Here is a 20,614-nt window from a genome sequence, read left to right on the forward strand (position 1 = left end):
CAAGCCCGTCACCTGAAACCCACTGAACAAACCAACATCAACCAATACACAGGGGGGCACAAGAAGTGGGAGGATGAAAGATCCACAGATGGGAGTGGTGAAAACCTCCCAGCAGCACCCAAACCATCAGGTGCTCAAACGCTTGCTGTGACAGATCAGTCCAAGCACACAAGGAAAACTAAAATCAACACCCTGCCCAAGAAATGAACCTGGTGTTCACAGACCTATGAGAGGTTAATGAGCGCTCACTGGTGATGGAGAAGGCGGTGCAAAGGCTGACACCGAAAGTAGCTAACCTGAGAATGGGGATGCGGGTGGTGGCGGACCTCACTCTATGCCTATAGGATAAGCCTGAGGACCTTAAGGGCAGATCATGGAGAATCAATCTACGATTTGTAGGGTTTAGGGAAAGGGCAGAAGATGTTGTGAAACCATCAGGCCTGTTGTTGATTTTTGTGATGGAGAGTGCATAGGGCGCTGACACTAGTGCTACCCTGGGAACTACCCGGCAAGAGCTAATTGCAAAAGTCCTGTACTACACGGATCAGAAAGTGATCCTGCAGACAGTATGAGTAGGCAGAGACCACCATTGTGAAAATACTGCCATCTGTATTTCCCCTGACTTTATACAATGGGCATGATTTACAAAGGGACTTACTACTCGCAAAGTTACAAGTGCAGAGTCTCCGTACTCATGGCGGAATCTCCGGAGGCATGGCAAAATCTCCGCACTGACCAATGCAGTGCAAGATTCTGCCTGGTTGTGAAGATTTCGCCATGAGTGCGGAGATTCACACTCGTAACTTTATGAGTCTTAAGTCCATTTGTAAATCTGGCCCAAAGGGCGCAGCAGTCTTGCAAAACCTATGTGGTAGTGAACCAAAAACTGAAAGCCATGAATCTGATGTGCATGCTGCTTTTCCCTGTCACCCTCAAGGTCCCACCAAATTGCAAGTTGCACTTCTCCGGGTTCCTGAGGAGGTCTGGGAGTGGCTGGAGCTGGATGGACAGCAGGAGCGGAATCAACGATGGGGAGAAGGGATCATTACCGGAGAACAGTCCAAGGGCGTGAAAGTTGGAATGACCCGCAACAGATTCCAGCAAGCAACGCCTCCTCGATAGGACAACCAGTGGTCTGCGCAGATGGTATGCTGGCCATCGAAAAACAAACAGAGACACCTAACGAGGAGAGTACACTGGAGAGACTACCTTCTTATCAAGAGTTAGAAGCCACAGAACGAGGCCCAGAAATGGACATCATACCGTTCTTTAGAGATGTCATGGGAGATCATTGAGCTGTTGAGTTGCTTTTGGAGGTGGTGCTTTATCGTAATTGGGCCTGTGGGGTACCATGGAAAGGGAGCAAAGGAAACAGTCAGGGGAGCTATTGATATAGAGGGCCTGTGCTTGAAGTGGCCTATTGGCGATCCCCCTTTTGCCCCAAAGAACTGAAAACATACAACCTTCTGAGGACCTGGCCTCCCCTGCGCTGCCCTCCATTTATTTCACAACAAGTTACATTATTCCATGGTTATCTTGTGCCAGTTGACACAATTAAACCTTGGTTAGAGCTACATACTCTGCTGTTTGAAGTGAGATGGGAACACACCAGTTTGTTTTGAGGCAAGGTGTTTAACCCAAGGTGAGGGAAGGGAGTTTTGGGTATGTTCTTCTGTGTGCACCACATGCACAACACGTAGACTCTGGACCACATGATGAAGGAGATGAGCAACTCCTGCCACAGCAGCTTCTCAGAACATTATATGGTGGAGGGTGGGAGCCACTCTGACCCCTGACTAACACATACTTGATCATTAAACCATGGACAGTACAAGTACAAGCACATTGCAGACAGCCTCCTGAAATGTACTTGGCCTTAATGGTTGTAAGGAGAGATATAGAGTACAGACCTACTTGAGACATTATTTCACAGATGAAGAGACACAAAAACTGAGAATGAAGTAGTGAGGGCAAATATTCTCTTTGACATATTCCTCGTATGCCAGAGGAGTTACAATATGGGTGGCTCCAGGGATACCCTTACAACAAAGACAATCTACTTCAAATATGCATGGGCGCTACTTAATAGCATTTGGATGGTGGGATGGAGTGGAGGTATGCCTTTTGAATACATGAGCCCTGAACATTCACAACAAGAGTTTCTTTGATGCTCTCTACCATGCCCTACTCCCATATATTGACCTGCTCTTACTTTGGTCTGGCCACTTCAACTGCGTCCTAAAGGGTGCTTTCGATCGACAACCACCTAGGCTTCACACCAAGCCAAACATCAATGTGGAGCTAGCAGCTATCCTGGAAATGCTGAACTGCATAGATATGTTGTGCGCTCTCCACCCTATGGAAAAGCATTACTTCTGTCACTCAACTACTGTTCAAATAACTTTATTCGATTGTAAGATTTAACAATCATAAAAGCACAATACATGGATAAACATTTCACAGATAAATTGTTTAAAAAAGCTGTCCAATACTTATGTATGATGGGCGGACTATGTAAACAGAATTAGTAAAGGCATCTAGCAGAATAATCAGGTTTAAGAATATAAATAATTTGTTCAAAGTTAAAAATCATTAGGGAATAGGACAATAAAAACAGCATAATTATCCCTCCATACTTTTCCTGAAAGTAATAGCTAGTTTTAAAAAGCTGCTTACATATAAAGTACAATCACAGTTCAAAAGTTGAAGGAAATAAAGTGCTGGTTTAATCTGTGTAAAATTTAGTTTCTTTAAACAAGGCTTTAGATATAGCCTTCGAGGTACTGAATAATACGGACAAAAGAATAAAAAGTGCTCCAGATCTTGCGGAGACTTTCCGTCGCAGCCGCAAGCAGGTAGCACTTGTCCACGATGGGACCCTCTTGGTACAGCCAGTAGGAGGTGGAACAGGTCAAATCGGAACCTGGTCAACAAAAATCGTTCGTAGCCAGATATAGGCCACGAGAGATATGGTTCCAAATGTAAGCATGTTTTAAGTAGAGCGTGTTTCCTGACACTACATTTCATAAACTCGGCCTCCTCCCGGGCAAGGTACCTGGTTGTAAGAAATGCTTTTTTTACAAATGTGACATCAGCTTCTCAGAACATTATATGGTGGAGGGTGGGAGCCACTCTGACCCCTGACTAACACATACTTGATCATTAAACCATGGACAGTACAAGTACAAGCACATTGCAGACAGCCTCCTGAAATGTACTTGGCCTTAATGGTTGTAAGGAGAGATATAGAGTACAGACCTACTTGAGACATTATTTCACAGATGAAGAGACACAAAAACTGAGAATGAAGTAGTGAGGGCAAATATTCTCTTTGACATATTCCTCGTATGCCAGAGGAGTTACAATATGGGTGGCTCCAGGGATACCCTTACAACAAAGACAATCTACTTCAAATATGCATGGGCGCTACTTAATAGCATTTGGATGGTGGGATGGAGTGGAGGTATGCCTTTTGAATACATGAGCCCTGAACATTCACAACAAGAGTTTCTTTGATGCTCTCTACCATGCCCTACTCCCATATATTGACCTGCTCTTACTTTGGTCTGGCCACTTCAACTGCGTCCTAAAGGGTGCTTTCGATCGACAACCACCTAGGCTTCACACCAAGCCAAACATCAATGTGGAGCTAGCAGCTATCCTGGAAATGCTGAACTGCATAGATATGTTGTGCGCTCTCCACCCTATGGAAAAGCATTACTTCTGTCACTCACTTACACATAATACTTGTAGCCTGCTGGACCACATCCTAGTGACTGAATGACTTGGCCCCCGAATGCAGGACACACGCTATTGTAATAGATTTTTCTTGGACCAGTTTCCTGTGGTCATCAGTTATGAGAGTGGCAACCAGCAAATGCTGGACATGATGCTACAGCTAGAGGCTTTAGTGGACACAACCTTACGAATGACTATACAGGATTGCTTGGAAATATACCTTGATGACAAGTGGGGTCTAGCGAGACCAGAGCCATAGAATGGGAGGCATTGAAAGTGGTTGTTAAACTTGGCATCTTTTGGTGTGTTTCCCCTGAGTTTCTGCTTTCTGAACTCCCGGTTTTGACTCTGTTTTTGCTGGCGTAGTGTTTCTGCGCACTTTTCTCACTGCTGATCAGTGGTAAAGTGCAAGTGCTCCTGTGGTAAATTGTGTTATGGATTGGTGTTTCCATGATTGGATACTTGATTTACTTGTTAGTCCCTAGTAAGGTGCACTGAGTGTGCCAGGGTCTATAAATCAAAAGCTACTAGTGGGCCTGCAGCACTGATTGTGCCCCCCACATGAGTAGCCTGAAAAGGTAACTCAGACCTGCCATTGCAGAGTCTGCGCGCAGTTTGTAACTGCCATGTCGACTTGGCCAGTGCACACACTTGTCAGAGTCTAACCTTCCCTTTTCTTACATGTCAGCCACCCCTAAGGTAGGCCAAGGTACCCCTGTGGGCAGGGTGCAGTGTATGTGAAAGGTAGGACATGCCCTGGTGTGTGTGGCATGTCCTGATAGTGAATTACAGCCAATTTTGTTTTTCACTATTGCAAGGCTACCTGTTCCCCATAGGACAGAATGGGGAGTTTGTTTATAACACCTTATAAACATAACTGGCCCGGGGAATTAGGTAGGAAAACCAAGTTTAGTATGTCTGAACTCAGAATCTAAAGCTGCATCTTTTAGTGAAGGTGATTTTTACATTCTGTGTTTGAAAATACCACTTTTAGAAGGTAGATATTTTCTTGCTCAGTCATCCTGTGTGCCTCCGCTGGAATGTGGATTGCCTGTCTGGGTTTTGAATGAGAGAAGGCTGGGGAGCAGGAGTGGCTCCAGATAGTCTAGGTGGGGCAGGAAAGGGCTGAGCAGATCTGGGCTGCAATTGGGTAAGGGGGAGGAGATTTCCTTGCACCTCAAAGGGCCTGGTCTGCCTCTCACAATACCATCTCCACCTCCTGACAGGAATTCACATCAGAGAAGGTGGAACTGGTTCTGGCTGGGCACAGACACTCTCTGCCTAAGAGATCAAAGGATTTTGGGATATAAATATTGGGGCCCAGACCCCTGTACTTTAGTAGTCTTTAGGACCAAGAAGACTGCCAAGAAGAAGAGCTGGAGAAGCTGTGAGGAGGAACTACCACTTTGCTGTGTGCTTTGCTGTGTTTGCCTGCAGTGGCTGCTTCTGTCTTGGGCAGTGAAAGGACTGGACTGAACTTTCTGCAATCTACTTTTGTGAGTTTCTCCAAGGGCTTGAGGTAGAGCTTGCCCCCTGTTCAAGCAGTCTCAGGAACAGCAAAGACTTCAAGCTCTTCTTCCCTCAGCACTGGGAACTGTGTGTTTTGTGATGCAACAGAAGAAAAAGCAACTGGATGCCATCTGCGACGATGCTGCCGACTCTGTTTCCTGAAGGCACCGCAGAGGGTACCACCATGAATCCGCACCACGATCCTGGTCTCACCGACGATGCCTGCTGATGCCACCACCGAGCCGCTGCTCGCACCGCGACCTGTGGGCACCGCACTCCACACTGCCTCGCTTCACGACGACGCCTTGGTATCCCCGATGACGCCGCTCCACACCGAAATCAACGCCGCTGCTTGCACGGTGGTTCGAGGGTACCACTCATAAAGTTACACGATGCGCCACCCTCATCCCGCACCACAGGCTTGGCCTACCGACGCAGACACCATCGACTCCCGTTCGTCAGCCGACGACAGCACTTCAGCAACGCCGCCGCCGCTGCTTGCTCCGTGACCTGCCAGCACCTTGACGAGAACCACATTCACTTTGCACCGCGACCCTGATCTCACCAAAGACGCCATCTGATGCGTCCACGAGCCGCTGCTCGCACCGCGACCTGAGGGCACCGCACGCCGAACCGCTGCACCTCGCAGCGCAGCACCTGACATCTACCGACGCCAGCGTTCCTGACTTCAACAGATATTCGGTCAATAACACGTGTGACTTCGAGGGCCCCGATGACTCCTACACCGACCTCTGGAACTAACGCTGTGCTTTTGGAGGCTCAACAAGAGGTCGCCAATGCCCTGCATTGCTAAAAGGTACTGTTTGCGGGTCTTCCCGACACCGTAGCTGGCCCACGATGCCGCGGTCAGCCAGAACTGTTTGGATTTGTTTTTTCACGTCACTGTGAAAGCCACGGATGGAGCTATCGACATCAAGGAACTGTTTTTCAAGCATATTTTGATAACTGAAGATTTTTAAGTACTGTATTGTGGATTTTTATCGTTTTTGGTCTTGTCTTAAGTATCTAAAAATATTGGATATTTTTCGAAACTGGTGTGGTGTCCTTTTGTAGTGCTTACACTGTATTACTTTTGGTTATGTGCAAATGCTTTACACACTGCCTCTAAGATAAGCCTGACTGCTCGTGCCAAGCTATCAAGCAGGTGAGCTGGGGTTATTTTAGGAGTGTAACTCCCTTATCCTGACTAGAGTGGTGGTTTCTGCCTGGATTTGGCACATGCCCTAGCCTACGAAAAACCCTATTTCTAGCAGTGGTCCTCAGGGAGGAATCCCTGTCTAGGACCTATAGCATCAGACGACATGTACAGCACACCCTAGCGAGACAGGGAACCCAATTAGCACACTTAGAGGCAAGAAATAGGGATCAGGGTGATCTTGCCCGCACTGAGCTGAATCTCAGGTGGGAGATAGCAGAGACATGGGATTCCCTAGCAGGCATACGTCCTGGGAATATAGACAAATGTTGCACCAGGAGAGAGATGCACCTGGCAGGCTCCTTGCATGCTTCTCAAATGAGAAACCTCCCACACCATGCATGTTGTCACAACACAGACCATACAGGACTACAGCGGTCCCGGAGGCGAGCATAAGCACTGGTGGCCTACTTGGCCAGCCTCTAGAAACAGCCGGAACCGGCAACAATGAAACAGATCTGGGCATTCCTGGATCCTTATGAACTCCGGCAACTTGCGTATAGACTGAGAAATCACTAAAGTGGAGATAATGGCCACAATTCAAATTCTGCCTCGGGCAAGAACCAGGGAGCTGTATAATTTCCTGCAGAATTTTATCCGGCGTATCCGGACACACTGGCAGGAAAAACGCTGGCTATGTACCTAATGGCCAAAGGGAATAACTGCCTACCTGACTCCATGAGAGAGACAACTATAGTCTTGGTCCCTAAACCTGACAAAGATCCCTCAGACCTTGCTGACACAGGCCACTATCCATGTAAAATATGGATGAGAAAATCCTTTCCAAAATTATGGCTAAACGACTTCTCCACAGTGTAGGAGGATTAGTGCATGAGGACCAATGTGGGTTCATCCCGGGCCAGAACACACATATGAACATATGGTGAATGTATCATGTGATGGCAGCTGTGGGTGACTTAGATGAGGAGAGTGCCCTAGTGGCACTCAACATTGAAAAGGCATTTGCTTTGTTAATATGGAAATGGATGCATTTATCAATAAAAATGAAATATCATCCTTAGAAGCAGATTTGCCCATTGTGAACTATACATCAACCTAGACTCAGAAAAATGTAGTCAAACAGGCCCACAGACCAAGGCTTGGGTTTGCTTATTGATAGGTCACAGGTGGGGGTGTGTGTAGCTGGTAGGCTTATGCTATGGCAGGAAACTCTTGATCAATCCCACTGAAAGGCGCAGTGACTTTACAAAGGGTCATGGGAGAATGCCCCAGTAAAGCACACATGGCTGTAGGGCGTATGCATGTTCCTTAAAACACAATGAAAATCAAATGCCACATAAGTTAGGAACACATAGCCAACCAGGACCTAGCACATGTAGTGATCACGCGCTCCCCATGCCGGACCTCTGGACATGTATCTACTGGCCACATTGTGTCCATGTGAGGTAGAGTCCACCTGTTGTAACCTATAGACAATTCATTTATAACAGCAAAGGCAGCAACTAACATTCCTCACCATACATAGTACGCTAGAAACTTTTACAACCTGCTACATTTGTAAAATGAGACAGTCCTCGGATCCTGTGCCTGTAACAGTTCTCCCGGCCATATTGTTTAATTAAACAAGCTGTTCCTGTTTTGTCAAATGCCTCTTGTCTTCTGTTTTTGAAGGGATTTCAAACTCAAGCAACAGATTTACTTGGCTGGGAATACATGTTTCCGGTCCTCAAGCAAATAGGATTCAGGGGGACCTACCTTTAATGGGTGGGGTTATTGCACAAAGGCCAGTTTGCTAGGGTCCACTCTGGGCGACTGTTGACTCGCATGCTGCAAGTTGAGAGACCAATGAGACAGGGATTCCCACTATATTCACTCCTGTTCACCATAGCAATGGAGCCTCTGGTGATCTGGCTGAGATGAGATATGCAACCCTGAGGTGTGCGAGTCTGTAATGGAGTACATGTGGTACTCATGTAGCAGATGATGCGCTGGTTTAGGTAACGCACCCTTGCAAAATGGTCCCAAAGGTTTCTGATGGGGCTCGCTGTATTTGCAGAGATTTCGGGCTGCATATCAACAAGCAAAAAACGACAGATTCGCAGCGGCAGGACAAATGACAAGGCGGGCATGGTACTCCCTGACCTTGGTCTCCGGTGGTAATGATCAAAGTTCAGGTACAAGAGGGCATGTATTCCACACTCTGAAGCAACCTTCTATGCATGTAATCTGGGCAAAACCTTGCATGGGTCTGGGGAATGCTGCCACTCTCTGTAATGGGTAGAGTAGCCCTAGTGAAAATGGTCCTGTTTTGTCACTGCCTCTACATGGTCCAAAACTCGGTCTATACCATTGGGAGGTCTGTCTTCCGGTAGATATAGAGAATGTGGGTATCCAGTACATCGAGGTCTGTTTAAGAACATCAAACTAACATGTGTAATGGACTTCATAGCATCAATGTGTTTGAATTTGTTTTATAGATAACCCCTGGAGAAAATCTTTATGTATGTTGAATCAAATGTTTTTTTGATATTCTATGTTAAATACAATCTTTTCAATGGATATACTTGTGTTTATAATTTGTCTATTTGATTTTGAAAATTGTTATGATAATTGCATTAATATTGAATTAGATTCAAATGCAATTAACCGGCGTCACTGAATGTGAGAAAATCGTAAACAGAGTATTTAATTATAATATCCCTTGATGGCACCATTACATTATTTAATAATATACACATAGTGTAATTTTAAAACGCTCATTGTCTGATCCTCCACATGGCCATTAAAATCTGCCACACTGCCAAAACCACAATTTGCCTATTATCCGATTTAATGATTTTAAGGGCTTCTCTGAAGTCTTTAACACCAAGGTTTCGGCAAAGCGGCGCAATCCACTTATTTCTTATGTCACAGTAAATGGGCGAGCAAACAAAACGTTCAATCGTTTCAGTCCATGACACGTAAAATGGGCAGTGAGCAGTTCTTGCATTTGCCAATGGTCTCCACGTACCTATAAATGAAGAAAGCGGTTGTTAGTCTGAAAATCCCCTAGCTGTGTTATTCTTGCACTGTGCTATATTAGGTTAGCATTATGAGGCTAAGTTAGTAGCCGCTGTCACGTTTGTATGCAACCCACTGAGTTATCCTCGCAGTATGTAAGCTTTAGTTAGCTCGTGTTACTCCATTTTGTATTTCGTAATCCTTATTAGACTGCCTCTGCTAAGCCTGTGTTAGGCCTTAGAATTCATAATAGCTTGCCTCAGCAGAATACTGTATTTCGTTGTATTTCTTTTCTCTGTCCAAGGCTGCAACTGGACTTGCTAACAAGACAATTATTCTGCTTTTGCATTCCATTGTATACATGTAGCTCTGCTCCCACGTTAGAGACACTGAGACTCGGCACAGTGGCCTTGGGCCGCTGAAAGCACGTCCATCTGGCAGGTGTTAGCTCATCTCTCTGTGCCTCCTTTGTTTGTGGCTGGCTCAGACCAGTACTTTTCCACCAGAGGCATGGCCGAAGTCTCCTGAAGGGTTTATCATCTATTAGCGAATGTTGGGGAGTCAGTCCCCTCGTCAAACATCTCATGGTGATGGTCTGACTGGACTCCTCTGCAGAGAATAGCCATAAATACGTAAGTTTCCATTCTCTACTGTCTGATCGACTCTTCATTTGGGAAGGCATAGCAGGTGGTCATAAGTACCCACATTGCCCTAGAGGGCTCCGTCCTTCACTGTAGGGTTCAATATCTAAATTGCTGAAAGATCTTCCTGGCAATGCAAGGCTCTGCTTCATCCAGGAACTCTTCACGCTGAAATCCATCTTTTACCATTAAGAAGACTGACGACAAGGAGCCCAAGTTGGACTGGCATTGTAGCAAGCCTATTTGATATTGCCAGTAGGCCCTCGTTATCTGCCTTTTAGCAACATGTTTGCCTCTTTTGGGGCAATCCACAGATGCTGAAGCCCAGTGCCAGTTAGTGTTGATCTCAGATGCCTAATCCACTGGAGGTCACCTTCTCCTGGTAGGCTCTAAATCTCAGTCACCCCCTGCTGATAAAATCTCAATTCCAGTGTTGTCCACAACCTTCTCCAAAATGAAAGGGGTCATACCCTGGGTATATCAGTTATATTTTTCAGCCCCAGATGTAACCTCAGGGGGAGCAACGGTGTGCTAGTTGGTAGACCAATCAATCGCCGTCTGGAGCAATTTTCTACAGTACCTAGGGACAAGACATCTTTGTGTACCCAAAGTTCCGTGCCATGTAATGCTGACCCAAGTGCCTGATAGTTGTAAACATGCAATACCGGCAAAATAGGACGTATTGATAGACCTTAAATATTTTCAGACGTTCCCAAGTGGTTTGCTCTAGTCCAAGTTTGGACCTTGCAATATGGGTCTGCCAGAGAAAATTTTCATTCAAATTATACCCAGATATTTGAAGGTGTGGACTCACCCTAAAGGGGTCCCTCTCAACATGGGGTTAGCATGGGTAGAGCGGAAAGGGGTAAACACCATGTTCTTTGTTTTTGCTGAATTGATATCTAAACCCCTCGCCTTGAAAAGGCTGTGAAAACAACTAAAATGTTTTGCAATCCCATGGGATACTTGGATAGAAGCAACGTATCGTCTGCAAACATCAGGACGAGAGCCATACACTTTTTGCCTACTTGGCTTGATCCCCAAGCATGGAAAAATGCAGCACAAATTTGCTGCCCTGGGTCTCCTATTAGTTAAACGCTGCTTGGTGATACACTTGTTGTCAAAGAAAGGCCCCACGATCTCTGTGTGGAGCCGAGAAATCACAGAATGGGGAGTAGCTGAGAAAGTAAGACTGAAAAAGGTTCATGCAGACAAAAAGGGAGATGAAGACTTGCCACTCTGGGCTGGGACACTGCAAATCCTCTGGTGAACATGAAATAGAGAATGACTCCAAGTACAAACAGACAGGGAACAACCAAGGCCTGACACTAAGTTAACAAGACCACATGAACTCACAAACAGGACCATGGAAGGATAGGATTGGGTCCTGCCTCTTAGACACACCAGAGAATAAACATATGAAGTGGCCTTGGGTGGACACACCACAGGATTGGTTATACTAAGACACTGGACATGTGTGATAAAGGGGTACGTTGTTCAACCATATGCAAGAATCCTTTAGTTGAACAAGACTGTACCAAAAAGGTTTTATTGTTGTATTGCTGGAAAAATGTAATAAAGATTTTAAAAAAGGAGACAGTTCTGGGTCATGCCGCCCAGCCGATATGATAGCAACAAACCAAGAAAAGAACAAGTTTCATACAAGCACCTATCTAACAATACCTAAGTGTCCCTCTGTCTTTTATTTGTGGAAGCAGGAAAAGGAGTGCTTGGAAATTCAATAGCATCACAAAAGTAAAAACACTGGTAAAGTTCCACAATATATACTTAAAAATATCCAAATGAAATGGTTTGGTGACAAATTCAAACAGACACAGCAGTTAATCTAGGAGAAACCACTTAGGGAGAGTATGGTATGAGAACAGACCCAGGGAGTGCCTTCTAGATTAACTAAAGGTGTACAATACAGCTGGTTCTCCTTTTGTAATGCACTCTAGGTTGCCTTTTCTGGTTCATCTGCGGAAATTGAAAGGTCCAGTGGATGTCGTTGGTATGCAGATTAATCCGAATATAACAGGTTTCCTGCCTCAAATTCAAATGACAGCGGCCTCCAGGCAATCAGCAGAGAGCCTCCTTATGCGAGAAACTACAAAGCGCCAATATGGCCCTGTAATCAGAGATCTGGTCTCAAATCTGGGGAGCAAATTCACAATGTCGTTGAGTGTGAGAGCTGTGGTCATGAGGTACTCTGACATGCAAAAGCCTTCAAACAATGACTACCTCGTTTACCCCTTTCATACAGCACCCCAGTCAGAGAAAGAGTGCAAGGTGTCTAGTTGAAATTAGAAGAACTTTCTTCGCACACATGGCCGCTAAGAGTCTGTAGCCAAGGTTTTGTTCAATATGGAAGAACAACACTGATTTTTCTTCCCCTCCGATTCAACATCTCACAATGTAATCCACTATGGTGTCTGCAAGAATTCCAAAGCATTAAACTGAAAAGTTCAATAGTTAGAGCGTCCCATTGGGGCAAAGAATATGAGTGTACTCTAGATAGGAGCCAGTAGGCAAATTGCCCACATGGAAGCCTTGGAGGGATTAAATAAAAGACAACATGTATTCTTAATAAATGTCTAAAGATGCTTTCTTTGTTGGCCATAGCTCTATTGCTACAGCAAAGAGCCCACGTGGTAGGCCTACATTTACAGGTGTCCAACTTCCATACACCAGGGCGGAAGAAACTGTGGCAGCATTAGCACATTAAGATATGCATTGACCATTTTGAGTATATGGTTTTCATCTTAAATTTGCACCATGTTCACGCAATTTCTGACATATTTCTAGTACGTATCCCGGCATCCCAATGGTTCCATATTTTGCCCTATGTCTAGGATTTCAGCTAAGGAAGTGTCCTCAAAACAGGAAAAACACGAAGGGAGCTCAATTTGAGTGTGGTTTGCAGTACAATCTATGACTATTTCTGATGGTCTCCACTAGTTTTGAACTCACAAGCTTCCTATGTTGGGGTAGTGATCTACACCTCATCAATGAATCTTTAGTATTCATATGCCAGATGTCTTTCATCACAGATATAGAATTTCTAAACAATGTGTTTTTAAAGTAGCATGAGTAACTTCCTGAGCCTATTTCATTTCTCGCTTATCTACTTAATGCATAATGTACTACTTCCCTCCAGGCTGTTGCAAGGGTATCTATATGTTCAATGGAAACAAGTGTTGGAACAATGGACAATACCCTTGTCCCTTCAGATGGTGAGCAAATGCACAATGTTTTCTGATGGAATCACCAAAGAAATCTCACCAACATCAAGAGTTTGTTGTAAAAGACACTTGTTTGAAAGGGTGAAGAGGCAACATGAGGAACTATTGACTAATGGATTTTGGTCATACATCAACATTATGGTTTTGGGGGCAGTTCAGTAGGCGTGATAAACAACTGTTTCTACCTAGAGGGAGGCCAGTTCTAATTCATACAGGCAACACCAACAGAATGTTGTAGAAGAGGAGGCAGGGAGGGACTGGGACTCTGACCATCTTGAAAGAAGGTTCAGAGCTTTGGATTGACATTGCCCTCATGGGGTAGCAAATGCAAACTTCCTAATCCCATGGCTCAGAGGTCATCATGATGTGAGCTGTGCCCATAATGGTTGAGTGGTTTTGGACTACAGAGAACTCCCCCACATAGATGTTCTCTGCACAGATGAAAGTAAAAGAAAAATACCAGTCTTTGGTGCCGATTTTGTTTAATGTATAGTGAAATTAATTAAATTATCTCCATTTCTAGTTGGCAGATTAGCATCTGAAGTGTAATGTTATGTATGAACCTATATTAAAGGTTCTAACTAAGTCCTGGTAGGAAGTTGCTTTTCTGTCGATAATGTATAAGTGCTTGACTGGCAACCATCAGAAAGAGTCGCAAAAGTGTCAAAACAGTTGGGGATTCGGATTTCACTGCTGTGTACATTTTCATGTGCTGACAGATAACCTTTGAACTTTTCTGTGAATAATTCATTCTAAAAACTGCTGCTGGAAAGGCCTGGTGCAGAAAACGTTTACTGTTAAAAGGATTGATTTGCTAGCTCAGTTATCAAGGTAACCCATTAGCAAACATGGCCAGTGCAAATGTATGCAGAAAAAGGAAGGCCATATTTTCAGAACAATGATTAGAACAGCTTGTTTCCTCAGTCCTGGCAAACTATTATGTTTTATTTGGTGCACAGCCCTAACAAACTGGAATGAAGCTTTAAGTAGCCTATAAAGCTTTTCAAGTAGTTGGGATACTTCATCAAGAAAGCTAGAAATAACAAGTTATGTTAATTGAAATAAAATAGTAAAAAGTACCTAAACGTTTTTCTTTAATAATCAGCAACTTTATAAAAGCATTTAATAAAAATGGAAATCATACGTGGACATCAAAACGCTACAAAGACTGAATACATTTCAGTTTTGCTTACTTGTTCATTAATGGAAACATTTCACCAAGTAGCAATATTTCATGCAGAAGAAAATCTTTAGTAGTAAATTGTATTTTCTCACGAGTTAACCTGAATAATTTTGCCTTAAATACCTAAAGACTGAAACGATTTACAAAGGCGTGTAAAACCCAATTCTGAATTATTGAAGAGACACTAAAAACTAAACACAATGACTAATGCTGCAAATTTCAATACACCTGGAAAAACATTTTTAGGTAACAAGTGCTCCAGTAAATGAAAAGAAGAAACATTAAGGAGAGAATTACCACACAAGTATAGATCAGCCCGGGTTTGAAGTATTGTGGTGTTTTTGTAAATGCCATTTTGAAGGGAGAATTGACGATTGGAATTCCAGTTTTCTCTGCTTCCACCATCTCACTGCCTAGCATGAGGAAATAAATAACAAACATTTCACAAGAAGCATTTACTAAAAACTAGTACTATCTAAGCCAAGTGTTGTACAAGGAATAGCATAGAAACGTGCATAAATGTCAATTAGCGCCAGCGAGGGGATAGCAGCTACCCCTGACTTGTCCTTTAGAACCCCTGGCGCTGTCCCTTCTGCATCAGTTTCCATTCTTGCTAGTCCTTATGTCTCAGCAGAAAGCAGGAGATTTAAGGGCGAAGGATGGAACAAGTGACGACATCAGAGGTCAAAGGGTGCATGATGCCACTTCTTCTGCCCCTGGTATTTTGGTGAATCAATGTCCATGGAAATATGCTAATGTAAAGCTCCAGCCCACAGGGTGCTCAAAAAGCTCGTCACTTTTTCATGTTGTCCACTTATCCTTGTTATCTTTTGAGATTCAAATATTATGTACCATATAGAAACTTATTACAGGTTTCCTGGTGCTCGTCACATTAAGTCTCCCCAATGGAGTTAGTGATGTTAGAGTTGCCGGTTAGTCAGGGGAGAGAAAGGGATTACAGGCATAATGTCTTTGTTTTTCTGAGAAAATTTGAATTATCATGGTAATTGGTAATTCTGGATCCAATTCTCCTAGTTATTCCGCACTCCCATCTCTTGCTTTTAGCAGCTTTACCGTAAACCTTCTATTTCCCAATAAGCCAATAACTCTGTTACCGATTCCATCGAGAACTCAAGGAACTTTGCAATTGGTCGCTTACTTGAGTTTTCCTGAGGTTTTCTATCAATGCATTACCAACTGCTTGGTCATATAAAATGTTTAGTGCCTGACGCTAGTCAATAGCCATATGATCCAAACCATTCCTGAGTGATCCAACCCACGCTTAACCAGATACTTTTATCAGTGTGCCAATTTGTAATTTAAATCGCACTGCCAACACTAAGAGGCTAATATGCACCCATATTGAAATCCTTTCCGCCATACCGCTTTTATACCCAGCTCATTACCACCCATTTTTACTCACACAAAAGTGTTATATCACTTAGAGTTTTCATAATTATTCTCCAGGCACCCATCAACAACAGTTTTTTTTCTCAGAGCAGCAATCTAGAAAAAGCGTAAAATGTTGTGGTATGGTTCACAAAGGTCTTCTTGAGATTCCTATGTGTCAATAATGTAAGGGCCATAGAACTGTGTTAGCTGGACATATACCCTGCCTGACTTAATTTGGACTATAGGTAATACTCCTGTTTCAGTAAACCAAATAACGAGATAGTTCAAAAATTCTTTAGTAAATGTCTTGGACGGAGCACATAAGGTTGACAGAAATCTATGAAGAGGTACATACTTACTTTCACAGTTACAAATATTTTTTTAATCATCTTTATTGGCATTTTAACACTTTTCATACAAACATAACAAGAAAAACACGACTACAATAAAGGACCAATGGTGTGGCTTGAATGAAGGATGGAGGTGGGCAGGTGCGATGGGAAGTTAGCCCTCTCTGGAACGTAACATATAAGGTTGGAAAAGAGACTAGAACTGTGAGATAATAAATCAATGCACTCTTTTTGGTGTCCAGATGCATACCATTTTAACTGTAGTTCAAAAGGGACAGTGCTATTCCCCACCACTGTGCACTGACCTTGATTGAATTATTAGACCATTCAACCAGTCTTTTCGGATTAGCATTGTTTGCTGCCACTATCAAATTTGTGATTTCCTTGAGTTCACCCATAAGGCGAATTTTTCATGGCTCATTCCACTTAACTGGCTCAGCCATTCATTCTGCACCGCCATATTGTGAACTATTTTATTTTGACTATCCCACTTCCAAGATCGGATAGACAGCTCCCTCCCTATGAAGCTCTATCATAGTTTTTCTCACTGTCTTCCAGAATCTCTGTTGTTACCCAGTGATCACACATCCAAAATGATACTCTATCTATTGATCACATTTTCAAATTTTTTAACTCATCTATTTTTAATAGTCCTGTGTTGTGTGCTTTAATTCAGCCTTCAATCACACCAATCCCTTTTTCTCCCTATCTGCTAACTTATATGCAACAACCCTTTGCACAGACCACAAACTTCATGATAAAGCCACTCTTTTTGGTATGTCATATTTCCAACTTCCTACAACATGCCCCTCTCTACTAAAAATGTTGTCCTACAAAGAAAGAACCATTTCATAATGCTTTTTTGATTATCAGTCTACTTGCACTGCAGAATGACCTCTTTAGTGAAAAACATGCATCTCTAATTTTTTCATCACAATATCAAGACACTTCTCATTTCATTCTACCTCTAATTTGACTGTACACATGAATTTGTTTACTCCTGACTTTTTGTGCAGGTGTTATAATAAAGCATTGGAGCTGGTGATAAATCTCCAGCCTGTCTGTTGTCGGATAACCTTCATAGTTGTTTAAAAATCTCACATGACACAAATTGAAAGTCAAGCAAGGAGCTTTATATGCTGTTTATACGAAGTGTGATGCAGACAAGACTATACCTCATTCCTTTAAATCAAATGTCTAATTTTCAATCTATTGACGCAGATTATTATACGCTTACAACTCACATACTCAATTTGACACGCATTGTTCGTTCTACTATCCCCCAGTTATTATCCTTGCAGTAATACCTTTTCAGATTGACTACTGATGCTTGTATCCTCTATATGAGCCCTTGCTGAAGGAAGATGCAAAGGAGAATTCTTATCAAATAGGATGGGTCTCTTGTCGCTTTATTGACCTGGAATTGAAGTGAGGGATTGGATTCCATGATCATGCCAAGATATTTTGCTTTACTCAAAGTGTCGCTGTCCGACCCATTCCAGGGGCCAAGAGGATAAAAAGTGTTATGATTTAGCCAGGATCCACAGGCAACTATTTATGTTTTTGCTAAGTCAAGTTTAAGATGATACTTTAGCATCCATTGTTTGATGTCCATAAGGTGTTCTCCATTCCCAGAAGTGATGACCTCAAAGGGATGTTCTACTTTTAATATTGAGTTATAGGTAACAAGGGAACCAGAGTATCATCTGAGACCTTGGGGTAATTTATCTAGAAAGAAACTGTGGTCAACTAATAAATGCCACAGTTAATATAATATTACCAAATGGTCACTTTAATCAATAACTCCTATAAGAGCACCACAGACTTTTCTCACTACACACCCACTGCACCATCCCAAGTGTTTATTATATTTGAGGATTTGTGATTGAATAAAGTGAACATAATTTCACATTAATTGTGACATTTATTAGTTGAGGTATCTCTGCCACTTTTAATATTATCATAGTTTTGTCATCATAATTGTGCCATATGAGGTTGAATGAGTATGAGTTGGGAAGTGGGACCAGGTACACATTATAAAATAGGGGACTGATAGTTCAGGCCCTTGGGACGCCTCTTTGACAGCTATAGGGTGAAAAGTTGCTTTCCATTATTGCATACCCAAATAATAGTATTGTAAGGTTTTAGTATTTTTCATGTATTATGTTAGTGTGTTTGTTTTATGATAGTGTGTTTTTAGTTCATATATTCATATAATGTAGTGTTTTAACTTAGTCTTAGTAGTTATTTTTACAAGCAATTAAGAATTTCCATGTTTTCTTCCCACCCTAAGTCACAATTTAGGGGCTAATTTTCTCACATTAACCTATAAAACAATATAAATACAGCCTTTTCAGCTCTTTCAGAGAGACAAGCACATTTGCTGCAACTAAGGAGCACATTATTCTATTATCAGGGGCAGAGACTAAAAATAAGCTGGGTTTTTGGAGATCAAACTCTGCCTTGTGGACCTCAGGCATTGTGTCTATATGAAACAGGTATGCAATGATGTATTCTACCCTTCTCAATGGCAGGCATTTCAGGGCTATTTTCTTATTAAAAGAAACTTATTAGGAAGGGGAAGTCTTTTGAATAATATGTTGTCTGTGTTCATACTATTCACTGTTTTTTTCTTACTTTTCTTTGTCTTTATTTGCCATAACTCTTGTGCTATTTCCTTCAAAAAAATTGCATATACTGGGTACTAACCTGGCTTCATCTTAAGCCTCATGAAATACTAGTCCAGAATTTTAGTGTGTGCTTGCTTCAGGGAACGGGTGAGTGTAACCCACAAAAATACCTGCACCTCTGGAATGAGATATGCGCTTCTATGATGGTTTACTCCCAGGTATGTTCGGAGGCAATTCATAAGGGCATCACCTGTCTGTTTTTCCCGCTCTGAATAGTAAGTTGGCATATGGGTAAAATCTCAGGGCAAGGAAAGTATATTCAAAGTTGTCAGGACTGGCCCATTTAGACCAACAGTTTCTTGTCTAGTAGTTGTTGAATTTTCTTTGTCAGGTCTGTTAGATAATGGAATAAAGATTCAAGTGTAGCACTCTTTTCAATGAAGTGTTTCACTTAGGCGTCACTGAATTTTTGAGAATGTTTTATACCTGTAGAGGTGGTGTCAGGGTTATGGAACTCGTTGACTACTTTAAAGAGCTCTGCTTTTATCATCGTGATTGTATGTTTTCATCCGATTTCTGTTTTTTAAAAATGTACATCTAGATTGAACTACCCTGTAATTCCTTTGTTTGGTTAACAGTTATGTTCTTTTGAGGGGGACCGCTATGTTGTATTCCCATTATACTGATGTTTCTAGGTCCAAAGGGGGAAGAAGCATGGATTTATTTTTGTTAGAAGTTTTGACTGAGATTCTTCTATAGTGTGGCTGCTATATCATTTTGTTTAGAACAAATATAATTCAAATAATTAAAACACCACACTATATTCTAATAATCACAACAATAAACAAATATATTGTAATTTATCATTAAAAAGCATAACACAAATATCACATAACATAACAAATGACACACTTAAAAAAAATAATAATTGTTTTACATTTATTATAACTTAAATACCATCCTACCCTATACCTCTACTAACTAAACAACACACACCTAATATATATCTTAAAACGTATAATAATTTAATATATATTATTATCAATTAATAATAATGAACGAATGATAAAGTAATGATATTTAATTACCTTCCCACCCTTTATCCCTACAAATGCACCAACGCGTGCCTAATATATAAATGAAAACATTTCTTATTTACATAATTTTTGTAATAAATGATCAATTAAACAACTGAAAACATTTAACTAATAATAAATTAATTATATTTAATTAACTTCCCACTCTTTACCCTTACAAACCCAACAACCCGCACCTAATATATAACCTAAAAAATATCATAATTACACAATTTACATAATTAATTATCAATTAAATAATTAATAATTGACATTCATTATTGATATTGATTACATTTCTAAAGTACTCGAATGCCAATGGTGTCTTGGCGCTAGTGTTAAAGCACTGTCTAATGAGTAGTTCTAGAACTAAGGCCTACAGATAGACTTATCATATTCGACCAGAAAAAAGCCATCCTTCCTAAATTTAAGCAGATTAGGCTGGCTTCACTGAAGTTCGGGGAGACTGTTCTACAGCTGAGCTGCCCCACTTCTCTCTTTTGATTTTGTGGACGATTACTGTCCTGGATCTGGTTGATCATAGCATCCTCTTAGGTATATACCAGAAAAGATTATTTTTCAGTTACGCTGGCGCATTTCCATACAGGGTTTTATGAGCTAAGCGTAATGCCTTGTACTTGACTCTTTTCTTCACTGGAAGCCAGTGGAGTTCTCG

The 20,614-nt window shown here is 42.1% G+C and overlaps 1 protein-coding gene across 2 annotated transcripts in view; it reads right to left on the reverse strand.

Annotated features, from left to right (window-relative positions):
• LOC146833084 (complement C3-like) overlaps positions 1–20,614 on the reverse strand; it is a 595,871-nt gene that overhangs the window by 415,134 nt on the left and 160,123 nt on the right. For both annotated transcript variants that reach the window (XM_085600722.1, XM_085600721.1), the window contains exon 10: positions 14,788–14,903. In XM_085600722.1, the coding sequence (XP_085456848.1) occupies positions 14,788–14,903 (116 nt within the window). The remainder of the gene's footprint in view (positions 1–14,787; positions 14,904–20,614) is intronic.

The sequence above is a fragment of the Triturus cristatus genome, chromosome 4_2 (genome assembly GCF_964204655.1).
Source record: "Triturus cristatus chromosome 4_2, aTriCri1.1, whole genome shotgun sequence".
In the NCBI taxonomy this organism is placed as follows: domain Eukaryota; kingdom Metazoa; phylum Chordata; class Amphibia; order Caudata; family Salamandridae; genus Triturus; species Triturus cristatus.